The sequence below is a fragment of the Ambystoma mexicanum genome, chromosome 9 (genome assembly GCF_040938575.1).
Source record: "Ambystoma mexicanum isolate Mex_15411 chromosome 9, UKY_AmexF1_1, whole genome shotgun sequence".
NCBI lineage: Eukaryota > Metazoa > Chordata > Amphibia > Caudata > Ambystomatidae > Ambystoma > Ambystoma mexicanum.
In genome coordinates this window covers 749114983-749133430 of record NC_090931.1, presented here as the reverse complement: position 1 = coordinate 749133430, position 18448 = coordinate 749114983, and the positions used below count along the sequence as shown (strand labels likewise).

Here is an 18448-nt window from a genome sequence, read left to right as displayed (position 1 = left end):
GATCTGAAGAATGGCTGCAGGATTTGTCCTTTTATCCAGTATTCGAGTTGGAGTCAGCCCCAAGTCCACCTACTTTAGTTAACAGCACCATTCAAACTGGCAGGGGCTGTTCAATCATGGGTAGGCCCCATCCACCAAATCAGCAACAGATGCACTTTGGCCAGGTTGTGGACTAGGACCAGTCAGTCCCTGCGCCCACTTCCGGCCACAAACACCTACTGCCACTTTCCGCAGGGAAGGGCTTACCATATATGGCAAATTCGGCCATGACGTGGCAAGAAGCAGGCCAAAATACAAGATGGATAACAGACAGGCAAAAATCTCGTGGAATTGGCCATTTTAGAGCATTTGGTACACTAAATGGCATAAAGCAGTAAAATGCAAAAGTGCACATAAGTGTAAAAAAACACAGTAAAAAAAGATCCATTGCCACCAGCCAATACACCCTGCAAATAACCACAAAGTTATTTGGACACAAAGTTTCCTTAATGCGCTGCACTGGTGATGTGTGCAGTGTAATATGAACAAGGAATTTCACAATATGAGGCAATCCCATTGCACTGATAGCCTAAGAGACTGATCAGGGCCACAAAAACAGATGGGTGTAGCAGATCGAACAGAATCTGTTTAAAAAATGCAGATGGGAGAGCTGTGAAGCTCTGTGTGGCCAGAGCCAATCCCAATAATACTGCCTTTGGGACAACAAGAGCTCTGAAGCTCCCAATGGCTGAACAACTGATTAATTAATTTTATTCTGATGTGGACAATGAAGACCCACTGTAACATCAGTGATCTTTTGAATCTGCCTACACAATTCTGTTGAGGTGATCATGGGGGTCACCACGCAGAACTGGCTTTTCCTCCACCCGTTGCTCAGCAACTTCACAGAGGGCAGGCCAGAGAAGTGGAACACCCTGCACAGCCCACATAGGAGTGCTGCAGCTGTTAGGAGCATGCCGGGACTCCCTGCAGCAATCACTCCTATGGCCCGCACAGACCTTGTGAAATGTATGAATGAATGCGACACAAAATGTCCAGCGCCAAAAGGTGCAGGACATTTTAAAAAATGCTTTTTGCCCCACTTTCCCCGCTACAGACCACACACAAACGTATTCTCTGGTGTCTCTTCCCAGACACAGACAAGGTCGGGGGGTGGAGGGACTAACAAGAATACGTATCAGCCCTAATATGTTTTGGTGCTACCTCTAAGGCCCACATTAAGGCCAGGTGAGGTGATTAAGGCTAGCTAATCAGAGCCACTCACTCCTTTGCTCTCCAACGCCACCTCCTGGATCAAATCTTTCCTTTCCAACCGTACCACTAGAGTCTTCTTTCCCTCTGCCTCCGCAGATCATATCCCTATCCTATGTGGGGTTCCCCAGGGATCCTGTACATCCCCTATATACTCTATATAAGATCTTTACGAAGCTCCTATTCGACCGCCTTGATGACATGGGTGTCATCTACACAAACTACACAGATGACACCCAGGTCCTCATCATCCTGTCAGGACACTACGCCAATGACACCAAACTAATTAATAACATCTATTTGGAAATCCAGGCGTGGATGGCAACACATAGCCTTTGCCTCAATGACGAAAAACCGAGCTCCTGATCGTAGGCACCCAAGCACGTCTGAACAAACTGGACCCTCAGTACTCGTCCTTCATCATTGATGGTAATATAATCAAAGTTGCAAAAGAAATGGACGCTCTCTGTCTACCTCGACTCCACCTTATATCTAAAAAAAACAAGTGAGTGCCATCGCCTCCTCAACTGCTTACACTAACAAGCTAATCAATTCTTGTAAGTCCTACCTATCCTCTAGCAGCTGCTTGGCATTAGCCAGAGCCCTATCTCTATCCAAAATAGATTACTGCAACACACTCTTCTCAGGCACCTCTGAAATGAATTTCAATAGACTCCAGGTCTTACAAAATAACTCCTTAAGATCTACCCTATACATCCAAAGATCCAACCACATCTCCAGCCACAGACAAAATTCTAACTGGCTCCCAGTGCGCGACAGAATCTCACTACGCACCCTGGCAATCATCCACAAATGTATCTCACACACCGCTCCTAAATACCTCTCAGACAAGTTCTCCCTACATCATACCACCCGCCTTACCAGATCATCCCACACTCACCGCCTCTCAGTCCCCAAATTCAACCTCAAAACCGCAGGAGGAGCAAGCTTCCCTGTTCAAGCTGCCAAGCTCTGGAACTAGCTACCCCCTTCCATCAGACTAGAACCATCCTTCAGTGCCTTCAAAACTAACGTCAAATTCTGGCTCACTGATAAGCCTACCATCTACTGAGCCCAAATGATCCAGCTTCTCAGTGATCCTGCATCACAAACCTGCTTGGCCCAAGTGTCCTGCTGCTCCCCTTCTCACCCGTACCTGCCTTATATGGTCAGACCATGTAACTAGTCGACCTTGTCGCTATGACTGTATATATCTGTACTTACCTTGAAGGTCTGACTAATATGTAAATTATAACCTCGGTCGATCCTTTCCACCATTACTGTACCTATCCTTTATGTAAATATGTATGTACCTTGTTTTTCTGCCTCCTTTATGTAAATATGTATGTACCTTGTTTTTCTGCCTGTAACATGCTAAGTTTTTCCAGCACCCAGTTACCGCAGGGTTAGGTGAGCGATACAAATAATAAATAAATACAAAAATAAAATACAGGTGAAGACCCTCTACTCGAGGGAGGGGACCTAGTACTATGTAGGTTTTAGGTCCCAGTCAGACAGGGTCACTGGGCTAAAGGGGAGCATGGAGGTGGAGAACAGACTTTTGCTGACTTTAAAGAGTCTACTGAGTGGTAGGCTCTGCGACAAGCAGGAGCTTAAGCCAGAGACTAGAGATGTATTTGCAGGATTAACAGACCAGAGCGAAAAGAGAGTGCTGAAAGCTGGCAGTAGAGCATTTGCTGACTGCCTCACTCGACCTCCACGGGGAATATTAACATTAGCATCTTCAATTAGTAGGTGAGGGTGCTAATGGTGTCCTTTAAAAAAGTTTTTCTTTGGTGCGACGCTACTTCCAATGTACAGAGCCAATTTTCACTTTCCATGGCAGTCAAATAAGGAACCAGGGCGGAGATGGAGGGCAAATAGCCAAAGGGTAAGTGAGGGCTTTATTTAGGGGAGTATGGGTTGAGGATGAGAAGCTGAGACCCAGCAGAGGCGGTGCTACATTGAGCCAAGCAGAGTGAGTGAGAGTGTGGGCTTTTAACTGTGAATACAGCCTGAGTTCTTCTGCATCAGATTGACTGTGGGCTCCAAACAGTGTGCTAATAAAATGTAATACTTGGGCATTAGTGCACCATTCTGAGAGCTGTTACCAGCAGGTTGTTAGGCAAAGTTTGTATGCAGTACCCTCTGGGAACACTACACACAACTATGACTACAGGTGTAAGCAAACCAACCTTTTGTATAAGTCTGTACTACACATTTTTGGTAGTGTGTTGAGCAGCCAGGCTTATCTCAAGAGGGGAAATGTGAGCAGGAATGATGTTACACAGAGGTCTACAATCACAGGTGTTCAAATAAACTCTTACAATCAAGGTTTCTTTGATAAATACTTATTAATTTATTTATCTGTCAGTTATAAAACATTCATTAGAAGGAGCCAATTATGTAATAACACACACATATACTTCAATACTATTTCAGAATACTTTTCAAGAGGAATAAAAGGCAAAGGTTATTATAACGTGAAAGGTTGCAATTATTCTTAGACAGTGTAGATATTTTGAGTTCACCAGAAGAATCAATTCAATTCAGTAGGCCAGGCCAAAGTCAATGGGCTAAAGTCTTGGATAGGATAAAGCGGTTCGGGTAGTTAAACCGAAAAGTCTCTGCACAAGTTCTTGGAAGTAGTTTGTGTTAGGGAGAATTCTCAGAAATGTGCTAATTCCCTTCACCTTAGAGACCTCCAGCAACTTTGCTGGATTTTGAGGACTTAATTTTTTAACCTGGAAAGAGTGTGAGCCTTTTTACCCCACTCTTTCATGTGTTTTGATATGTGTTTTACATTTGTGTTCTCTGATTATGGAGTTTTAGATAACTCCATAGGCATCATATTTTCATGTGTGTTAAACAGCACCTTCAGTGCAGTGACACAGGGATGTCTTTTAGACTTCCCAAAGCTCTAGATGCCTTCTCTGGGATAAACTACTGTTTCCCAGAGAATGTAAAGTGAAATTGACTTTACTAGTCTTTTCCAAATTCATAGACCCAGCACACACCATCTTACAATGGAGTAATGGAGGGGTTACATAATATCCCCTGTGTCTAAACACATGTAGCAGTCAAATGCTACCCTTTCCTATTGAAAAGGCTGGTGGCAGTGGTTTTACAGCGAACTACCATGATTTTTCCTGACCATGAACACTGGTAGCTAAAAATCACGGGAGCCATGTTTTTCAAGATGGCGCCTTAAGCCCCTTTGTTTAAACAGGTCCCGGTCTTTTTTCGACATTTCTTTTTGAAAGGTCCTTCTAGTGTTTGTCTCTGCGCGACAAACCAGATTTGGTCCCTTTGTTCTTGTGCCTTTGGCAGGCTTCAGGACTGAAGTCCGCCCTTGGCGTCTGAGTGTCTAGGGTGGGCAGGAAGTGAGGGAGGTGCCTGAAACTCCATGTGCTTAGTCTCTTAGGAGACCCAAATGCACTCTGGCGTGATTGGCTGGCTGACTGTCCGGCAAGGACAGCCACCGTGCTGGGTGAGTGACAGCTAGGCTGGAATGAACAGGAGAAAACTGTTTAAAAGGCGAGTCTTGTGGACTGAAAGGCCGAGTTGACCACGGGAAGGAAAGAACCTTAGACGAGCTGGAAGAGGAAGGCTGCTGCAACCACTGGACCGTTGGTTTGCCCGGTGCAGCCCTGCTGCAGGTCTGAATTGCCAAACTCCATTCGACAGAGAAGCTCCTTCAAGGACGGCTTCTTCCTTTGAGTTGGTGGGACCAATCGACTCATAAGACACCTGGATACCATTCTCAAGGGTGGTTAGGTTTAACCAGGGAGAGGGACACCAGTTCGTGTTCTTGAATCTACAGCTACTGGAATTGAAGTGACTCCATTTTTTTTGCTCTCTTCAACGATCCCATGCAGTGCAGGAGTCCCTCGACGTCCTCCCTCTTGTCCCCACGACTGAGGCTCAGGAACAGCGAGATCTGCAGGCACTGCCAGGAACCACAACATCAACAACATTTGTTTTCTTCATACAAAGGTACTGTGCCAACCCGATTGAGAGAACGCCACTCACGCGGAGAAAGTTTGTGAAACTTTCCCAACTTGCAGGTCTAGTCAGCTTGTGACCCCCACAAATGATTCTTTTTCGACTAAACTACTTCAGAGAACTTTTGCAAAGACTTTACCGTTTGATACCAGAACTGCTCTTTCCTATCCAGAACACTAGCCCATTGACTTTGGCCGGGCCTATTGACTTGAATTGAACCATTCTGGGGAACTGAAACTATTTGCACTGCCTAGAAAGTATATATAATCTATTCTACTTACTTTTGGCCTTTTTGCTCACTGCTAAGTAACTGAACTGCCATTTGGCTCCTTTTTCAGGGGAGCTCAAACTGTCTCAAAAACGTAGAGTTTTGTATTGAAGTGTATTGGTCTACAATATTAAGTTGTCTTCTTCTAGTGAAATGTTTTATAAATGATTGTGTAAATAAATTAATAAGTGTTTTACCAAGAAACCTTGAGTTTAAGTGTCTACTTGAACCACTGTGATTGAAAGTCTTTTGAATACCTACATGTACTGCTCACTTCCACTTTTGAGATAAGCCTGGCTGCTCAGCTCGCTACCAACAAACTGTGTGGTACAGACTTATACCAAAGGTTGGTCTTGCTTACACCTGTAGTCCTAATTGTGTGTGGTGGTCCCAGAGGGTACTGCATGCAATTCTGCCTAACAGTCTGTAAAAAGAAGAATCATATGTTGGGTCACAAGCTGATTAGGCCTGCGAATTGCAAAAGTTTCAAGCACTTTCACAGGGAGAGGTGAATTCTCTCCGTCTTGTTTTACAGTACCTTACAATGAAGAAAAAGATGCAGCTGATGACTTCTGTTCCTGGCAGTTCCTGCAGATCTCGCTGTTCCTGGGCCTCTGTTGTTGGGACAAGAGAGAGGACGTCTTGGGACTCCTGCACTGGGACTGGTCAAAGCTCGCAACTGGCAAACTTCAATTTCAGTGGCTGTTTTGCGTTTCAGCTACTGCACTGGTAACAACGCTGGTTCTGGCTGTCAAGGTGGACTGTCCTTGCTTCAGAGGTCCCACACTCAGGCTCGGTCGGTCCGACGTTGTGGGAATCCTGAGGATCTTCCAAACGCTTTTGGCCAGCTTACAAGTAACGCACAGAATCTGGTGTCCCTCTTCCTGGCTCTACGGTTTCCTGCAGCACTCTGAGGAAATGCAACCAGCTCAGAGATAGGTGTCCAGGTGGCTTACTTGCTAGTTGATTGGTCCTACCAACTCAAATGGAGAAGTCGTCCTTAGCAGGGCTTCTCTGTTGATGCAAACTTGGCGATTCGGACATGCAGCAGGGCTTCACCAGGCCAACCAATGGTCCAGGAGTTGCAGCAGCCATCCTCTTCAAGCTCTTCTTCGGTTCCTTTGTTCCAGTGGTCGACTCTGCCTTCCAAGCCAAGAGACTCGCCTTTTATGCAGTTCTCTCCCATTCATTACAGCCTAGCTGCCACTCACCCAGCAGGGTGACTGTCCTGGCCAGCCAATCATCACAGAGTGCATTTGGGTCTCCTAGGAGAGTAAGCACAGGGAGTTACGGGCACCTCCCACACTTCCTGCCTACCCCAGACACTCTGGAGCCAGAGCTGGTCTTCACTTCTGAAGCAAGCTAAAGGCGAATGAACAAAGAGACCAAACTTGGCTTGGCGTGCAGAGAAAAACTCTAGGAGGATTTTTCCACAAAGACATGGTGAAAAAAGAAGACCGGGAACCATTTTGGCAATGATGGCTGTGCGACATCTTGAAAAACATGGCTCCCGTGATTTAACATTACCGGAGTTACGAATAGTTCGCGGTCGAGAAAAATCATGGTAGTTCGTTGTAAAACCACTGCCACCAGCCGTTCTGAGAGGAAAGGTTAACATTTGACTGTTACATGAGTAACTAGACATAGGGGATACTTAGTAACCCCTCCAGCACTCTATTGTAATATAGGGTGTGATGGGTCTAGAAATATACAGGGCTAAGTGAAGTCAATTTCACTTCACTGTTCTGGGAAACAGTAGTTGATCCCAGAGAAGGTATTTAAACCTTGGGAAAGTCTAAAAGGCTTCCCTGTGTCACTGCACTGAGGGTGCTATGTGACACAAATTAATGAGATGATGCCTATGGAGTTTGTTAGACTCCATAACCAAAGAAAACACACAGGTAAAACACATATCAAAATACCTGAGAGAGTGGGTGGGAAAAAGGGTCACACTCTCTCCAGGTAAAAAAATCAAGTCCTCAAAATTCAGCAAAGTTGCTGGGGGTCTCTAAGGTAGAGGGAATTAGCACATTTTTGAGAATTCTCCCTAACACAGGTTAAGGCACAAGGAGGAGGCGTTGATGCTGTTAGAACATTCCATCCAATCACATTAGAATGTTCAGTTCAACGTACGGAAAGGCAAAGGAGAAACTTTGAAATGTTGGGAATGAATACTGATACCAACCATTAGCCCATTGAGTGAGGGGTACAGCCTATGTGCTGCACGCCGCCTGCCCTAGCAACCACTTGCCCCACTTGTCCAATGCCTGCAGCTCCAATATCACCTGCAGCACCTGTAATCCTCTAATGTGGGTGCTAAAGCCTAGATTAAATTAAAAAAGAACATAAACCTTTTTTCCAGTGCTGCTTCAGTGACAGAGGCAGTATCACAGGAAGAAAGTTATGTTTTATCTTCATTGTTTAACTTGATCTAGCCTTAAGCACCAGTGTTACAGCCTTGTGAATGTGTATGTCGATATTGCCCTTCAGGGCCGACAATTCTGTACTGGCCCTTTAGGGTACAAGCAACTTGAAGAGGAGAGCTATTGATGACCGGGTTGACATACCCTGGCAGATACCAACATTCCAATGTTCTAATTTCGATATATTCATATCAGTCTGAGTGGAGGCAGGAATGAGCTGTTCTGAAATGTCTGATGAATAAACCTATGTAACATGTATGTGTTTGGTTTTGTTGTCATTCGAGAACAGTGTCATATAGAGAATATGGTGTTGCTGATATACTGTCTGTTATTTCTAATGTTAGTAGGTGAGTAGTTGGAGATTCTAGGGCCAATAATATATCTCAAACTTTAAAAGAGCAGGTTACTCTTGTTCAGTGCCCGGCATTAGTGTGTGCAATTGGACTCTCCTGGTTGTTTATTGGTCCAGATCAATTATGTTTAAAACAATTAAAAAAAAGATTTGTAACACAGCAAATGAGATCCCTAAAAGTATAATAATTAATGTTTTGAGGGCCACTGCTAGGAAAGATTTCTCTTTACTGCACCTTTCCTTCCATCTTTATGGAACCCCCAAAGTTTTGCTTTTATTTTTGAATTTGACCTGTACTTTTTGCATTGCAGCGAAGCCTTAAGCTTCACTGCACTGGTTTTTGCTCATATGTCATGGGAAACTGACAATTGCTTCAGGCTGTCAGTACTGGGAATCCTTGTTTCCCTTAGTCATGGTACTGGTTACCTTTGTATAACTTGTGGTAACTTTTTATCATTGTTCAAAGCAGCTTACACTTCAGTACAATGGGTACATTTTTGTTTTGCCCTAGACTAACAGTCAGAGGATTTTTGGTTACTAGTTACGCGACTCCCAGCGCTACCGACTTCTAATATATCTCATTTGTGTATATACGTTCTATTGTACTTGTATTATAATTTGTAAATTTGTATTTTGTGTATACTTTTATATTGTAACCTGTTTCTAAGGATATGCGCCCGGTTGCCCAGGGGCCTGGCTGCGCTTTACAAATAAACTAAACTGCAAACTTCTAGGTGTGCTAAAAAAGATAAGCTAGTGGCAGCAGTGACTATTTCCCACTTTTGGGGACTTTTCGTTTTAGCCTTACTGCGTTTACCGCGTTTGGCTACTAACTGTGGCTACTGGTCAAACAAGGCGTGCCACGAGATGTTTTGCTTGTCCTTTTGCCATCTTGTTCTTTAGCTTTCTTCTTGGCCTGAGAGACCAGGAAAATCCATGTAAGGACGTCCAGTGCCCGGGAAAGCAGAAGATTTTGGTGGGTTACTGGAGAGCTCTGTGTGTTTGTTGGCAGGATGTGGGCTAGGACTGTCTTGGCCCAATCCACAAACTGGTTTCAGTGTGTCTGCGTTGTATGCATGAATGTTTCCGCCAGCGGTTCTGATTGGACCACTGCTGGGGTGTGTGCGGATCATTCTCTGTGGACCTTGAGTGCATAATACTAATCTTGCCTTTCCTTTGCAGAAGTTTGTGATATGTATTTTGCCCTATAATGAGTGAGCATATATATGTATCTATTTTATTCAGTGTTGTGTGATAACCCGACTTGCTAGTAGTCATTTCTCTATAGTGTGTTTTGCCAAATAAATATTAACTGTATTTTTATACATCCTATCTAAGTGTAATTTGTGATTCCCATTGTGTGACCTCATTGTGGACCCTTTACAAGCTCGCCACCTCTGAAGAACTTAGCCCAGACCGCCTGTCACTGCTACCTAAACTGGTTTGGCTACAGCTCCCCAGAGTTGTCCCTGTCACAATATAGGTTGGCCTTCTATACATCTGTCCACCAGGCCAGAGTATAGAAAATCAGTCCTAACAGCCACCTTCTTGATCCTTTATATTTAGACAAACATTAATAGGCAAAGTGTCCTCCAGCTTGCCTGAGAGTTTGCCAAGGAGTAGCTGTAGATGAGCTGCCTACATGCCCTACTAGGTGCTTGTTACATGGCCTCACAAATTTCAAAAGCTGTTCATTTCCCAAATGAAAGGATGAATGAGATGTGCACTCACTGACTGACCCTGAACTTCAGTGTTAGCCCTTGCAACCATGGTTAGATCACCCTCTTTAGAAAACATGATAATGGGTATTCACTCCCTCTCAGCGTGCCACAGCAATCCAAAGCAGAACTACTTCCAGTCCAGGTGGGTTGGCTTTAGGATTGCTGCTTTGTTGTGCAACTTAATGTCTTGCAATTGGCAATGTTTATCTCGGAAATGTAAAACTAAAATCCTCCCTATTTTGTTTGTTTGTTTATTTCTGTATATGGTGCACCCAACCCGAGGGTAACTGGGCGCCTTTACATAGTGAAGTCCAGGATTACTTTCAGCTTGGTTACAGTATTTACATAGAATGGATTAATAGTAATAAAGCAGAAAAATACAATAAGAGATACAAAATACAAAATACAGTAAGAGATACAAAAAACACATAGGCAAGAATAATTATAAATATATACAGGATCAGATAAGGGACTTCCTGGTCAGCCTAATATATTTTACTATTTGCAGGTTTAAGGCAGGCCATGGGAGTCGTTGGTAGTGAGCCAGTTGATAATGTTGCGCCTGAATACAAAGAAGGGTTGATCTGCTCGCATGGAAGCAGGTAAGGAGTTCCACGCCTGGGCTGCCATAACCAGGAAGCTAGTTCCTCCTGCCTTTTTTAGCTTGAATCTGGGTACAACTAGAGGTGCTGAGTTAATGGTCCTAGTAGGGCGGGTCGAGGCTTGTTTGTTGATACTCTCAGATAGGTATATAGGGGCTACATGGTTAACGCATTTGTGCGTAAGTGATGGGATTTTGAGCATGATTTAATCTTAAGTATTTAGCCATTTAGTTTGTCTCCTCAGGTGTGAGATGTGATCTCTCCTGGGTTTGCCGAGAGCGGCTCTTAGGCATTATTTGGCAGGGTTTGGATTTTGTTAATTAGGTATTTGTTGGCCCCTAAATAAAGAGCATTGCAATAATCCAGCTTGGATAAAATAAGTGCTCTCGCTAGGGTAGTGCAACTTTCCTTCGACAAGAATGGTTTGCAAGCTCTAATCAGCTTACATGTGTAGGCTGTGGCGGAAGCCAATGATCTGACTTGTTTATTGAGTGTGAGTGCAGAGTCTAGGTAAAAACCTAAAGTTTTTACTACTTTTACCACAATTATGGAGTTGCCATCAATGTTAAAGGATGTGTAGTTCTGGCCTAATTATCTGAGGTTTTATGTAGAGCCAAGTTTTAGCAACTCTGTCTTCTCATCATTCGGGCATAGGCCATGCGTAGCCATCCATGCCTGAATGATGAGGTATATTTTATTCACCTAGTCCAGGTCTTTATCATACATGCCTGATAGGGGTATGATGATCTGGGTGTCATCTGCATAGTTAGTGTAGGTGACACCCAGATGGTCTAGGTCATCGAACAGTGGCTTTGTGAATTTATTATACAGTGTGCGGGAAACACAAGAGCCTTGTGGGACCCCACATGTTATAGGAATTGGATCAGCTGATGCAAATGGCGAGAAGAATCGCATGGTCCTGTTATTAAGGAAGGATTTAATCCAGGTAATGGCACTATGTGAAAAGTGCGTTGCTGAGGCCAAGTGGTTACAAAGAACTTGGTGGTCAAATAAGTCGAATGCGGCCAATAGGTCAAGGAGTAGCAGTAAGGCTGTTTTGTCTTTGTCCTTCAGTCCCTCAATCTGTGTTTTTAAGTCTTATTAGTGCCATCTCGGTGCCGTGGCGGGGTCTGAAACCTGATTGTCGGACACCGAGAAGTTGATTGGACTCTAAATAGTCCTGAATTTGGATGTAGGCCATTTTGTGAAGGATCTTGAGTAAGAAAGGTACAGTGGTGATAGGCCTATAGTTCATCCGGATCAAATGATCTAGAGTCTGTTTTTTCAAGAGGGGTAAGACCCACAATTCTTTTAAGTTGCAGGGGACAATACCAGAGTTAAATGAGGAGTTGACTAGTTTAGTTATGAAAGACGAGAGGTCTCTAGCAGCATCTTTGATGATCTTTGTCAGACAACTATCACCTTGGCAGTTTGACGGTTTAAGTGATGAGATGACTTTTTCAACCTTGTAGATTGATACTTGAGAAAATGTGAACTGGTTGAGGGGTTTGTTAGTGGATGCTATGGTGATGTTAGGTTTGTCTATACTGGATAGTGTGGATTTTATATTAGCAATTTTGCTTTGGAATAGAGAGATTTTATTCTGTAGGGCATTCTGTATGCTTGTGCACCAAGGCGTGTCCTTGAGGCAGGTATCTGTCTGTGGGATGGGAACTTCCAGTTGTCTGAGAATAGTGACTAGTTCCCTGGTATTTGAACTGGCTTTATTAATCCTTTCATTGTAAGATTCTTGTTTGGCGCATATAATTTCCTTTTTGTAGCGGGATGCTAGGTTAATCAAGATAGTTTTATTTTCATCGGCGAGGCTGGCTATCCAAAGGGCCTCGTGTTTCCTTTTTGCCTTTCTCAAAGTTTTTAGCTGGGGCGTAAACCACGAGTTCAGATGGGCTTTTGGTTTACTTGAGAGAGGCAATAGTATCCAGGGCTTTTGTCATAGCATCATTTTATGTGTGTATTAGATTGTCTGGACCAGTAGAGTTGGGGAGTGAGTCAAGAGCTGCAATATAAGTGGAATGATCTTATCTGCAGTGATGTTCTTTTTATTCCTTGTGGGGATTGATGGTGCAGTGGTGATAGCCTTAGGTTTAGGGGTGGTGGCCGGCATGGTTAATGATATCAGGTAGTGATCTGTCCAGGCTAGGGGAATTATGTACGTAATGGAAGTGGTACAGTTATAATCATCAACCCAGTCAAGGGTTCTCCCTTTGTCATGGGTAGCTTGGGTCACTCTTTGGGTGAGCCCATGTTCCGTTAGTACGTTGGTAATAGCCATGGCTTGGTGGTCGTTAGGGTCATTAAATCCTAAGTTAAAATCTCCAAGCAGGAGAATTTGGGAGGTCAATTTGGTATTCTCAGAAAGGAGGGCAGATAGGTCCTCTTCAAAAGAAGCAATGGGTCCTGGCGGTCTGTAGATAAGATGGATAGTGAGGGTGTTATTGTTGGAAATCAGAAGTTTAGCCGTAAGTAATTCGCATGAGCTAGTGTCGGGAGAAGGTATAATTCTCATGGCCAAGTCAGATTTAGTGATTAGTGCAATGCCCCCGCCTCTAGAGTCAGTTCTGTCTTCTCTAATAATTTCATAATTGTCTGGTACAGCTAGGAGGAGGGCAGGGCCAGCGGCAGCATGCAACCAGGATTTGGTTATGGCAAGGAAGTCGTAATCCTCATTGGTGATGAGATCTGCTATTTCTGTGGGGTGTGCTACTAGGGATCTAGCGTTAATTAGGGCACTTTTAAAGTCAGGGTGCTTGGTAGCTGTCTGTAGGTCCTTTGATGATATTTTAATGCTAGGATGGATGGTGGCAGTAGAGCAGGTGGTCAACATATCGTGGCATATCTGAGCTAAGGTGATAGGAGTGGCGGATGAGTTGGATTTTTTGTTATTCCTGGGAGTTTCATAGTACGAATGCTACTGGTGCAGGTATGGTTAGTTTGGGTGGCCGTAGTAGGTAGTTCGTGGAGTTTGGAAAGTCTGGCTCAGAGTCTTTAATTTCTGATTGGGGGTACGCATGGGAAGTTAGTTGGAGTGGTATGGTGGTAGGTAGCTATGACTTGAGGTTGCAGATTATTTGGCATTATGGTAAGAGGCATGTGCTATCTATGCCTGTTATGGTTGTTTTTGGATAGTCACTGTTATTAGTGGTGGGATTATGTGCATCTGATCTCAGCATTAATAGAGCATATAGAAGTTTGAGCAGTATAACTCTATGGGCATACATAGTGCTTGCAAGGGCAGTGTGATAGTAATCACTGCACTAGGGCTGTGGTGATAGGGGACGTGGTGGGGGAGCTACTTGCTATAGTTATCACATGTGCTCACAGGTAGTAGCATTAGATACAGTGCTATAACTGGGTGGTCTTTGAAGCCATTATTATAAAACACAGTTGACATAGCAGGGGTATTACTAACATGGCATAGGCAATACTTATGCGAAGCTGGCAAAACTGATAGAGATGGGGTAAATAAATGGCAATACCCTGGGATAGCTAGATGAGCTATTATAATAAGCATTTAGTCAATAAGCGGCATGCTATACAGTAGAATCATTAAGCATCGTGCTATACAGTAGAAGGGCACTTTGGCTAGTTGATTTGTCAGTAACAAGCATGCGACAACAGTATATTGGCAGTATGTTGCAGTCATGTGTAACAGGCATACATTTGGTTTTGGGTGGTTAGAGGTCAGATCCCACACCTTTTTAGCATACTAGTTCAAGATGATGGAACCAAATTAGTGAGAAGCTAGCAGCAAGTAGGGTTTCAAACCTGAAAGATACACACATGGGAACAATGCATACAGTGTCACATATGGGTAGACAACTAGGCACAATTACTATGATTAAGTTCTCGTTTTATCATGTATAGGAGCTTTCAAATTGAAGTGTTAGTCATCTGGGCTTTGTCGGGTTAGCTATCACCGGGGATAAGGTCAGGTAGCGCAAAGGTTGCAGGCATACAAGCAGAGCTGGTGAGTATTTGGTAATCCCAGGATATGCATATGTAATACTAGTTCATGCCGGGAAGACAGTGGTTAAGAATAATACAGAAAAGTGAACGACTGAGAACAGCTCTTCCTTAATCAATGTCACTTGCAGTATTTTTTGTACTATTATCGAAATGGTAATCAGAGCTAAGACGGGTATAGGCACCGATAGAGCGTTTGAAAAAGGCACGCTTACCAGGTCGGCTACGCAGTGTGTTGAGTTCCATGGTAGGATGTTTGTAGTTGTTGTTTGTCACGTTCATGAGAGGAGGTGGTCGTCACTGTGGGTTTAGGGAGTGGTGCGTGCAACGGGCAGAGTGGGGTGGCGTAGCCGTATAGGCCCGGACAGGCACAGACAGGTCTGTGCCTTTTGAGGGGTGCCTTATGGGGAGGGCCGGCTCACGCCTTCCAGCAAGGCCCGGATCAAGAAATAATCAGACTGGGCCAATGGACGTTGTTCGAAGCGGTTGCTAGGCAACCAGTACACAAAGAATCATGGCAACTATTTTGAGCAGCTCCTCGTGCAACGCTGCAGTGCGGCTTCCAGTCGGATGCAGTAAAGTAACCCTTTCTTAGGTTATGGGACCCCAGGGGTCTTCACAGAGCTGGGAGCGGGGTGGCCGTACAGGCTGAGTCACCTTACCCTTACAGCACGGACTAGCTGACGCCAATAGGAGTATCGCTTCTCCTGAAGCGAGCGGGCTAAAGATGTTGCGGGTTGGGCTCCTGCCCACCCGAGGATCCGTCTATAATTTTGATTATAAGTTGTTGTAGTTCTGTCCACTGTGCTTGGATAGGTTAAACAATTTGCATATTCGTGTGCGCTATCATTTCATAACCTTTGGAGGCCCTAGATCATATTTCGCCCACTGTGAAATTACTGCATATACTAACACACCCAATCTTTTCATCATGCCTTTTGGGGTAATGCTCCATTGTATCTTTAAACCGTATGGTATTTTTCCACACACAACTCAACTTGCTTTTGATTAAATTAGAGTAAAGTGATGCTCCAAGTTCAAATAAATAAAATTACTGGTTTGTCCTTTCAAATAAGATCTCAACAGGGCACAGGAACATATTGAAATAACTCCCCACTCTTTGAAGAACCGCACAGCAACTGTAGGGGTTTGTTGCCTGTTTGCACAGTGATGTCTAAACCAGCAAAAATACAGAAGCCGTCAAATGCGGATATGTCTCTTGTACACATTTATTAAAACACTTAAGTCTGTTTTGTGCACGGAGAGTTAGCATCCTGGATGGACCACAGTATTGTCATATGTCATCACATGTTTTGGTCTGTGTTCACTATAGCCAAGGTTAAGGCTGAATGTCACAAAAGTGTTATGACATTGCATTATTTTTCTAGTAAGTGGATGGAAGCTTAAGAAAGCCTTTGATGTTAATAAAAAATGGAAAAATAATGAAATGGAATGTTTCAAAGTGAATGTGAACATATGAACTGTCAGACGTAGTGGCAAGATTTTAAAGAAAATTAGTAGCAAACAATAATAAACCAAAGTAAGTCAGGAAAGTGGAAAGCGGAAAGTAATGTGATGCACAATAAGAAGCTGGATACCCTCTGGTTTGCAAGATGGGAATGCTAAAGCTCAATGAAGTGCACTTTGCAATATTTATGCTCTGTTTTGATCTTTTAGCCACCCATCCAGATTACAAGCACCAGAAAACCTATTACCAATGTCACCAGAAGACTATGCTGAAGTGGCACGGATGGTGGGACCAGCGGAAATTGATTCTGTGGTATGTACATTGACCATGAGGATTCTCGTGAAATCAGGATGTGGGTAAAGTGTACCACACAATGAAGGGAATTTAATATTTGCTGATCTATTATGGTGCAATATTCCGCGACTATCACTAGATGTCAGCCTTTGCATAGCATGTGAATATAAGCAGATACAAGCATCAGAAATATGATTACGTCACGCAAGGTATGCCATACAGATTGATTGAGAAAGTCAGAATAGAAAGTCTTCCTATCGGGAATAGGAGTCCCAGAGGCATGGTTTGCCCACCTGCTTCCCTATGTGCTACCAAGGGTAGGAAAAAGGGTAATTCCCAAAGTCCCTTAATCCTCCTTGTGATATGCTCCAAAAGATAATACAATACAAAGACTTCAGCACAGGCTCTGGTCCTTCAGGAGCGTGAGGCCTTTTTCATACTCCCTAGTACCTGGGATCTGAATTCTGGACTTCCTAATACTCAGTAAGATTGCAGGAGAACCATTTCCCCACAACTTCGGCACCCCCGATCTGACCTGCCCTATGTAGTTGAAACAGATGCCTCCAGCGTGGCCATGGGGGCAGTATTATCACAAAAGGATCCGGACACTGGGCAATTACATCCCATAGCATTTTGGTCCCGTAAGTTTACTGCACCAGAAATGAACTATGCCATCACTGACAAGGAGCTACTAGCAATTACAGGAGCCCTTAAAACCTGGAGACACTACCTTCTAGGAGCAGGACATACAGTCACAGTTATCACAGACCATAGTAATCTGCAATATTTGAAAACTGCTAAGGCCCAATCTTCGCGTCAGCTTTGCTGGGCTCTTTTCTTCGCAGAGTACGAGTTTGTTATTACTTACAGACCAGGAGTGCGTAACGGAAAAGCAAACGCTCTGTCACGCATGGGAGAGGACAAAGACGCGTTTACACCATCTGAACCAGTACCCATCATTCCCGAAGAACAGATTCAAAACCAGATCGCAGTAACCGCCTGCTGGGAAGAGTTGAAGGTCGATCTCCAATCTCAAATGGACCAAACAGCCCAACAAGAATGGTTGGTTAAAGGGGACCAGTACTCCATCAAGGATAATTTACCTTATTTTCAGGGAAGATTATATATTCAGGACAAGGAAATACAAAGCAAAATGATAGCAAACTAACACAAGCCATTAGTGGAGGGACATCCTGGAATTACTAAGACTCGGGCCAAAATTCGGAAGAACTATTGGTGGCCCACCTGGAGAAAGGACGTGATCCAGTTCATTGCAACCTGAGGTGTTTGCGCACAACAAAAATCTCAAAAGTTAAGTCCCGCAGGGTTATTGCGTCCGTTAGCTGTACCACCAGCACCATGGCATACGCTGTCCATGGACTGCATTACCGATGTGCCACCCTGTGACGGCTTAAAGCCAATTCTGGTTGTAGTAGATTTATTCTCCAAAATGGCACATTTTATTCCACTAAAGGGGCTTCCCACTGCTGCAACTCTGACCACTGTATTCTTGGAGCAAATAATCAAACTACATGGCTTTCCCTCGGTACTGATTTCAGATCGTAGAACTCAATTTGTCTCAGCTTTCTGCAGGAGATATTGTAAGATAGCGCAAATCGATCTTCGCCTATCCACAAGTCACCATCCCCAAACCGATGGTCAAACTGAAAGGACCAATCAGACATTAGAGCAGTACCTAAGGTGTATGTTGCAGCAGACGGAAGGGTCTTGGGAAAGCATTCTCTGGTTGACTGAATTTGCCTACAATAACTCCATTCACAGTAGTACTGGACAAACCCCATTCTATACCATGAATGGTCGGCACCCTCGGACATCCTCCTTTGATCCACTTGATGAACTAGAGATGCCATTGATCACCTCCTTACATAAAACCATAACTCAAACTCTTAAGGAAGCAACCAAGAACCTAATCAAGGCCAAGGAACAACATAAAAAGTTTGCTGACAGGCATAGAAGGGAAGCCCTGCATTACCACGTTGGTGATAAAGTATGGTTGGCATCCAAGAATATTCCATTGAAGGGACCTTGGGTCTTCCGTCCAAGATATCTCGGACCTTAC

At 43.9% G+C, this 18448-nt stretch overlaps 1 protein-coding gene across 3 annotated transcripts in view; it reads left to right on the top strand.

Moving 5' to 3' along the window:
- The window catches only part of STAT1 (signal transducer and activator of transcription 1), an 876601-nt gene that overhangs the window by 773369 nt on the left and 84784 nt on the right, over nt 1–18448 (top strand). For all 3 annotated transcript variants that reach the window (XM_069615679.1, XM_069615677.1, XM_069615678.1), the window contains exon 23: nt 16284–16386. In XM_069615679.1, coding sequence (XP_069471780.1) covers nt 16284–16386 — 103 coding nt within the window. The remainder of the gene's footprint in view (nt 1–16283; nt 16387–18448) is intronic.